The following is a 9486-nucleotide window of genomic DNA, read 5'->3' on the forward strand; positions in this document are numbered from 1 at the left end:
TTTTTTTTTTTTTTCAACGGCCGACAGAAATTATTTTTATTAAAATGTAGCAAGATGCTACCCGCCAAATATACAAATTACAAGGAACCAACACCACGAACCACGTAATATTACATAAATCTAGACACTAAAAAGCAAACCGACTCCAATCCCTCCATGTCAATGACACCATTTTAGCCCTATTTTTAACCCAAAGGAACGACATAGCTTTGATTTCATCTAGGATCTTCGTTGTGTGCGGAACCGAGTTGTTGAAAACGGAGTCGTTTCTTAGCTTCCAGATGCTCCAAATAGTTACCAGCACCACCGCATGAATCCCCTTCTTCTTTGTTGAATTACCGGAGCATGTTTCATGTATAGATAGTACATCATTTAATTCGAAAGCATATATAGGCGGTATGTTGCACCAATCCGCAATGTTTTGCCATACTATTTGAGCGAACTGGCATGCAACAAATAAGTGTTCGGACGTTTCAGCATAATCACCACAAAGAGCACACAAATTATTTTGTACCGAGATGTTCCGTATCGCCAATGCACACTTTGTCGGTAGCCTTTCCATCGCTGCCCTCCAAGCCACAATAGATACCTTTTTTGGGACCCAGATATTCCACTTAAATACCTTTGCTGGAACTACACGGTTAGCCGAACCCAATATTTTCTTAATCCCAGCTACACAAAAGCCTCCATCTGGAGCATTCTGCCATTTCCACAGATCCCTACCCAAACCCATATTTAGCCCATTCACCAAAGACACTAGTTGTAGTAATTGATTTTGACAAATACCATCTAATTCTGGCTGGGCCCAGGCCCACGAAAAAACAGGCCCAACCTCCCCAATAGTCATCTGATCCACCAACACGCACATCTTGTTTGTTTCAACTTTAAATAAATTAGGGAACCTAATATAAAAAGGCTGCGAATCAGCCCAGGCATCTAACCAGAACTGTACATTTTCACCATTACCAGGAACTGCATAAATGGATCCACTTAAATCCAAACCAGCACCAAGAAGAATCGGTTTAATACTCATGATGGCCTTCCACGGACCTGCAATAGATACTTTAACCGGGAAATCATTCCAAACTCTGCTCTTATGATGAATAGCCCAGACTACTCTTCTCCATAAACTATTTTTTTCAGTTTTAAATCTCCACCACCACTTAGCCAACATTGCTAAATTAGTATCTCTAATGGAACCGAACCCCAACCCACCAAACTCAACCGGAGCAATCGTTTTTTCCCATGCTACCCAATTCATTTTTGCTTTATCTTCCGAGCCACCCCAAAAGAACACCCTTCTAATCCTATCGAGAGCACTTAGCACTTTAGCCGGGGCTTTAAATAAGGATAAAAAGTAGGTTGGCAATGAATTTAAAACCGCCTTTATCAAAGTTATCCTTCCACCATATGAAAGAACTTTAGCTTTCCAAATCGAAAGCCTATTTCTAAACACATCTACCACTGATTTCCAATTTCGAGCCAAATTCATGTTAGCCCCAATTGGAAGACCAAGATGAATAAAAGGAAACGTACCTTTCTTGCACCGCAAATAACTCGCCATTTGTTGAACTTCTTGGTCACCAACTCTAATCCCATAAATGCTACACTTGGCTAAGTTAACCTTAAGACCGGAAGCTAGATAAAAGCATCTAAGTATCCGTCTCAGGTTATTAATATTAGAAGTAGACCATTCACCAATAAACATCACATCGTCCGCGTAAGAGAGGTGAGACAGGAGTGGACCATCAGCGGAGACATTGATACCATTGAATAAACCAATAGAGGTTGCCTTATTCATAACACATGTTAGGGCTTCCATCACGATAACAAATAAAAACGGGGAGAGCGGGTCGCCTTGCCTAAGACCGCGGGAGCAATCAAACTCTCTTGTTGGGGATCCATTAACTAAAACCGAAGCTCTAGCTGAGTAAAGAGTCGCCATCACCCAAGATCTCCATCTACTAGGGAAATTCATCTGGGCCATAATCGAGTTTAGAAAGGACCAGTTCACCGAATCGTACGCTTTATTAATATCAACTTTGAAGAACATTCCACATCGCTTAAGCTTTTTTAACCAACCGAAAACTTCGTTAAGAATAAGAGGACCATCCATGATATTTCTACCAGCTAGAAATGCCGATTGTTGCTCAGAAATTAACTTCCCCATCACGCTTTTTAGACGATTAACGAGTACTTTTGAGATTACTTTATTAATTACGCCAATTAAACTAATCGGCCTGAAGTCTGTTGGGCTAACTGGGTCCTTTACCTTAGGGATCAAGGCTATAAAAGAAGAAGTGCAACTCTTATTAATAGATCCCTCCTCATAGAATTTGTTAAACAACCTGACCATATCATCCCGGAGGCCAACCCAACACCTTTTAATAAACTTAAAATTGAACCCATCCGGCCCAGGAGCACGTTCACCTTCACATTCCCAAACAGCTTCTTTAATTTCCTCCACCGAAAAAGGATTCTCAAGCAAAGTTGCCTCATGATCCAAAATAGTAGCGATATTAGAACAAAGCAGCTCCGGTCTAATAGGCATAGGTTCCGAAAACTGATGATGGAAAAATTCATACAATGCTTCTTTGATGGCTAGAGGATTCGTATTCCATACACCATCTATCAATAAACCATTCAATCTATTTGAGCTGATATTAGAATTCACAATATGATGAAAGAATGCAGTGTTTTCATCACCATCAATAGCCCACTTGGACCTCGATTTCTGGCGCTAATCTAACTGTTTGATTCTTTCAAATTCAGCCACATAGTTACGACATTCAGCCCGTTCAGCCAGTTCATCTTCCTCAAGAATTCTTTCTTCCGCCATATTTTCTATGAATTCCAGTCTTCTCTTTTTCCCACCATATATCCCATCTCTTCTTTCTTTTTCCAATTCATGATTTAATTTTGTCTTTAAGCCACCAGAATTTAATCGCAAGTGCAAAATCCCCCGGCCCCGCGAATTGAAAAGCACCACAGTTCTGGAGAACAAATTCGAGGAATCCAGGAAATTCAAACCATGAGTTAAAGAATCTGAAAGGGATATGACCAAAATCTGATTGAACGGTGGAGAGAACAATAGGCCGATGATCCGAGACCTCCCTAGCCAAGGCAACCACACTCGCATTTGGCCAATTCTCCCTAAACCCCAAACACACAAGGAAGCGATCCAACTTACTCAGCTTTTTACCATTATCCGAAATATATGTGAAATTTCCACCACCCATATTATACTCCACTAGCCCGGCTGCAATAATAAAATCATTGAAGGCCCTCGCATTAGCTTCAACAAACTCTGAGTTCATACGCTCACTTTCATCCCGTACATCATTAAAATCCCCCATCATGACCCATAACCCTTGTAAAGAGTTTCTGAACCCCATAATTTCCATCCAGACACCACGTCTACTAATAGCATCATTAGGAGCATAAACGTTAACAAGATTAATTTTGCACCCCGACTGAACCAAAAAACCCGACACGATGATAAAGTGTCTATTATAGTAAGTGTCTACACACCTGAACACCGCTGGGGACCATAGACATGCAAGACCACCGGATCTGCCCTGAGAGTCCACTACAGCAACCTTGAATTCAGCTCGACCCCAAAACTGGTTGAACCTAAACGTCTCTGACGCTTGTAATTTCGTTTCCTGGATGGCGAGAAAGTGTATACCATAACTAGTTTTAAGCCCTTTGATCCAATCTGACTTACGACTACTGCGCACCCCCCTTAAATTGATTGATAAACAATTCATCGATAACAGTTTTCATCACCTTCTTTAACTATTAACTCCTCAGTATCCCTCAAAAATCCAGTTAGATCGACACCAATCATTGCTCCAACCTGTACAGTAGTCTCTACTTCATTCCTTAAACTTTCATCATCAGATCGGACTCCAAGATTCCTTCGATCCTGATCCTCACCTGCATCTGACCCGGATCCCTCCTGATTGACAGAGTCGGTATCACCCACTCCAAGTTTCTCACGTCCACACACTTCGTTTCCTGAATCTTCTCCCACCGGAGTGTTAAGGTCTAAGGATACCGGGTCAGACCTATTGGGTTGACCAAAAAACTTTTGAGAAGGGCCTTGCATAGACCCAATAGAAGGAGGGCTGCGTTCATCAAGATTTCTTTTACCCAAGTTAACAGAAGGAGTTGGGCCATCTTCACCAAATACAGAATTGGGCTTTGAGGCCTCTACACCGAGCCCAGTCTCGTTTGGACCACAACATTTATCCCCACCTTTTTGATAAAAACTGTTTATGTTCCTTGGGTCCCCCACATTATTACAATTATCGCTAGCCGACAAAACATCTTCCCCATGCACATAATTATTCCCCATTTCTATATTGACAGTAGGCGACTTCCCATGCAAATTTTTCAAATTCCCACCCACATCCTCTGATGAAGTCGCTTGGGCTCCTAATGATTCATGATGACCCACCGACTTATCGAATTCCACTGGCTGATCCACTGGCTGATCAACCCGTTGAGCTACTGGTACGTCTACCGTCCGGCCGGTATCCGAGGCATCGTCCTGCCGTCTATCGTGGGTATCATCATTCTGTCCAATCTCACCTTCCTCTAGATCCTCCATGTCTATTGACTCGTAATCTGATTCCGACTCCATATCTGACTCTGAGTCCTGAGAACCCAACAACGATAAAACATCAACTTCCGGCGATCGTTTCTGTAATGATTCCGACACCCAGCTAACAAATGTTCTCTCATTCCATTTTATTACCACGGCTTCCTCAATCTTCGGAGCATGGGAGGTTACCACCATCACCGAGCCCCCCGAAACGTCACCCTCCTGCCATGAGAACGTCGACTTTTGTACCACTTCTCCAAACATACCACCAATATTATCGAAGATAGTATTATCCCGAATCATGAACGGAACACCAGTAATGCTGAGGTTAACCAGCCTACTGTATGGGATGTCTTCTCCATTCCATAGTACAAATTTAGAAAACACAGAATTAAAGAAACCTTCATGTAGTTCCATACAAAGTTTAGCAAACTCCTTATCTCTAAATGTTAGAAGATATGACACTCCACCTATGAAGGACAACCCAACCTCATTCATACCTTCATCTTCGATCCTTTGCCTCATCTTACTAACTGACATAACCTCCTTTGCAATTCCCAGTACCGATCTGCCAACACAATGGAGGGGATACAAAGACCCTTTACCCCCCACTGTGATTACCTTTGCCCCATTATTAACTCCTCTATCAGTACCTTTCAGAACATCAGCAAACGACCTCCCGTCCTGAGTATTCGACCTAGCAGACGGTCCTTGGTTAGGCACCTGGTTCTTCAAAGGATGAATACCACCATTACAGTTTTCAGCATCTTGATTACTATTATTTTGGTGTCCGTTCTTCGGTCTCCAGACATTCCGACCCAACATATCCGATGAATAATTAATCTTCTTATGATCTTTGTCGTATTTTGCCAACGAAACCGAAACTTTCATATTGAACATAATCACCGAGTTCATCGATATCAATGTCTCTTTCACATTCTCCACCCCAACGTATCGGACAAACCCAAAGCATCTACCCCTCGAGTCTCTTTTCCGAGCCACATAAACGTCCGATACAAACCCGTATGGTCTAAATGCCCGCCAAAGGACATTTCTGGTTACTTTGTTGGAAAGATTTTGAACAAGGAAGGTCCACTCAATACCATCACCCCTACCCCTGGAGTTTTTCCGATTCTGTACGTTGGACCACGGGCCGCCGTCGTCCGGCTCTCCCCCTCCCTCCATTGAGCGTATTGTTTCCTGTCGGTTTGTTTCTATCGAAGGCAGACGAACCGACACCACCAACCAACACGAAGACCGGCTAACAAACTCGATATGAGGGAAGCACGGTGAGATTCCCCCCAATCTCAGGCTGTTATACCGGAAAGGTGAAAGGCCGACGGTGAAGATAGGTCCTGACGGTTTGAACTGTCTAAAGCAGGCGAACCGGCACCACCAACCAACTCGAATCCGGCTAACAATCTCGATATGAGGGAAGCACGATGGAGTTCCCCCCAAGCTCAGGCTGTTATACCGGAATAGAGAAAGGCCGGCGGCGATTGACGGGGGTTTTAGCCCCGTTCTACGTGGTAATGCCACACCTTGCTCCACCACGCTCTTGGGGGCGGTGTGCCACACCCAAAGGGCTCATGTGGCACCCTCCCACACCCTCATTCATGTTAGGTACGGATGGTCTGAGTAAATCTAAGCTGAAGTATAATTCAACAATAAGTTTTTGTGTTGACTAAGCATAACTTGAATTTGCTTTGGTTTATTTTACTTGTGTATAAGGTAAATATATTTACCTTGTTTACTTTAACGAATCATCTAAAAGTTGTTTTATTTATATGAATTGTTTGTCTTTGGGATATGATATATTTTTTAAGTTCTAGAGTTAAAGTGTTTCAAAATGTTTTATGATAACGATTCAAGAAATGTCGTGTTTTCAAGCTATAACATCATGTGAAAAATGTTTATGATTATGATTTTAGCAAAAGTCGTTTTACATGCCTATAAGTTACAAGTTGTAGGATCATGATACATATTTATTGCATTATGATACGCAAGTTAATACTTTTTTCAAGAGAATGACCATGAATCCTTCATTGTGGCTAATATGATAGTGGCACCGTCCGTGATGAATGGTTATTTGATTTAACGACATCTAAAAATCTCATAGCACCATGGTACATGAGGTATGAATAAGGAGGTGTATGGATCAGTTTTAGAGTAACGTAAATGACCATGTTACAAGATGAATGAGTTTTATTAGTCACCCACATGCCTATTTCTGTATGGGCTAACTACCCTATGTCACCGTTGCTGATTGAACCTCATGTGCTTCGATTATGTTATGATGATATGTTAGGACATTAATGTATTTTGTAAGAAGTATATTTTGTATCTAAAACAAAACTTGCCTTTATTTTTGTAATAACCCGACTTTTGAAGTCAAAGTACAAGTCAAAATCAAAGTCAAAGAAAGAAAAGATTGCTAATCAGATTTGTCATTCCTTGCTTAATTATTACTTGTACTCTCCGCCTCGGTAATCGATGTATGTTAGTTACTGCTATATTTGTTTACAATTGGTAATATGTGGAGTAACAATGCGATAAACGCAATTAAACGCTAATCTACTTAACGCTATCTCATCGCTATTGCATCACAACTTGAATCGCGGTTATGGATATTGTTTTACGTGTGTGCGCTATTATGTGTTACTTGTGCATGTTTATTTATGTTTAAAGGTGTTATTCGTAAACGCAATCGCAACTCTATCACAACACAATCTCACCGCGAACTGGAAACGCAAGGTTACCTATGTTGTTGTATGTTAGTTATGATTATTTGTGTAACTATTATTTAAAACTATCGCGTCGCTTATTCGACACTCGCTTAAACGCATCGCAACACTAAACGCACGAAACGGAAATCGGAAACCCACTCACCCGAGCCACCCGATCGAATGACCCTTCGATCGAATGGTCATCCTTTAGAACTAACAAGGTTAAAATTCAGTTAAGTCTATTTACTTAAGGGCAGTTTAGTCTTTTTACTTAATAATATATAGTATAAATAAAATAAAATAAGATCATATATAAATACTCATTTTCTCTTTCACTCTCTCTCACTCTTTCTCTTCTCAATCTCTCTCTCCCTCTTTCTCTCTCTATTCAGCCAACCTCCGTCATCACCACAACATCCAGCCACCACCACCACCGTATCCAGAAACCGCCACCACCAAATTCGTCCACCAAGCACACCAAAGACAAACCCGATGCCATTTATGATACCCTTTCAACTCACAACCAGTCACCTCATGTGACTGTATCACCAGAGCTGTTCTTAAATCCCCTGCTTCTTTGGGTTCGAGGACTGCTCTTAGCAGAACAAGATTTAGGTTTAGGCGATGAACAATTCAATGTGACCCTATTCTGATTCGCCTAATTTAAGGCCGGCGTAGCATATTTGGGCCGCAAATCACCCACAGGAGGTTCGATTGGAGCTAATACTTCCTTATCTGATATCAAATTAGGAGGTTGACCATTGCATTAGATTTGACTCCAATCTCATATTTGTTTCTCCCATTCACTCTTCAGTTCCTGCAAGGAGGTTCCTGCAAGGAGGTTCGATTGAAGCCATGGCGAGGTGAGGTGAGGGGTTCAGTTCAGTTCCACAGGAGGTTCGATTGGAGCTAATACTTCCTTTGGTCGTGTTGATGAGAGACACATATATCAGATACGGCAACCCCTGGATCCAACGACCACCACCACCCTTAGATGGACAGATAACAGATCCGACAAACCTCTCTCACCTCTTCAAACCCCTGAAACCCTCGTTCACTCTTTTCATCCCCTGAAACATCAACATTCAAATCTGCACAAAGATCTTGAATTCTTGATCTAGGGATTTGGTAGCGTGGGTTGGTGATTGGTTTCAATTTTGGTGGAGAGAGTCGACGTTCAGAATTATAAATGTTCTATTTATTAAATATTTTATACAAGTGAGTAAAATTACCAATCTACCATCATGTGTAAGGCACATGTCATACTTAACTGGAAATTTTAACTAGGTTAGGGCCAAAGGACGTAGAGTGTAACGGATTTTGCAAATAAAGGATTGTGACTGTAATTATTGAAGTTAAAAGCTATCCGTTGCAAACCGGTACAAACATAAAGGACGAAAAGTGTAATTTACCCAAAAAAAAAAAACTTGTTGATGGAATGTTAATTATAGTAGTGTACCTAAACTAGTTACAATGGTCTGATTAAAACAATTTCTTTTCTATATTATCAATGTGCAATATGTTGTCTTGTACCTCATACTTTCTTATTTCTTATGCGTTCTGTCTATATCTTTGGCTTGCTATTTGTTTTATATGTGAGTATTTAAAGGTTTTCTTTGTTGGGATGTGGCTTCAATTTGAAGCTTTTGGATTCTCTCTAACACCGCACTACCAACCACCATCGCCTCAGCCTCCTAGTGTCGTCTACGACGGCCGTATTTGTTCTGATCGGTTGCATCTTTTTTTTATTTCGGGGTAGAACTTTTTTTGTTGTTACATTCACAATATTATTTTTTTTTTGTTATTGGATTTTAATAAGCCTAAGTTTCACGAGTTGGCCAATAATATTCCAACTTTAAAAATTCTCTCCAATGATCTCAACTTGTAAAAATTTGACCCCCATTCACATATAACCTTCTTTATTATTTTTGTTTAACTGATGGCTGATGATATCTAGGGGTGCAAACGAGCCGAGCCGAGCTCGAGCTCGGCTCGATTCGAGCTTTATTTCTAAAGCCCAAGCTCGGCTCGAAGGTAATTTTTCAAGCTCGAGCTCGGCTCGGGCTCGACTCGTTTAGTATTTATTAATTAATTTATATTAATTATATTTATTATTGTACATATAATTAAGTTATTTTTTATGTTTATATA

At 40.9% G+C, this 9486-nt stretch overlaps 1 protein-coding gene across 1 annotated transcript; it reads right to left on the minus strand.

The window, feature by feature from the left end:
• Positions 1–2906: 2906 nt before the first annotated feature.
• Positions 2907–3770, minus strand: LOC110913584. Its single transcript, XM_022158407.1, has one exon. It carries the CDS (start codon positions 3768–3770, stop codon positions 2907–2909), a length of 864 nt encoding a protein of 287 aa, XP_022014099.1.
• Between the last annotated feature and the right edge of the window lie 5716 nt (positions 3771–9486).

The sequence above is a fragment of the Helianthus annuus genome, chromosome 15 (assembly GCF_002127325.2).
Source record: "Helianthus annuus cultivar XRQ/B chromosome 15, HanXRQr2.0-SUNRISE, whole genome shotgun sequence".
Lineage (NCBI taxonomy): Eukaryota > Viridiplantae > Streptophyta > Magnoliopsida > Asterales > Asteraceae > Helianthus > Helianthus annuus.

What these genes read in the sequence shown, in the direction of transcription:
- LOC110913584 (XM_022158407.1), bottom strand. Translation starts at nt 3,770, where the DNA reads ATGAATTGTTTATCAATCAATTTAAGGGGGGTGCGCAGTAGTCGTAAG.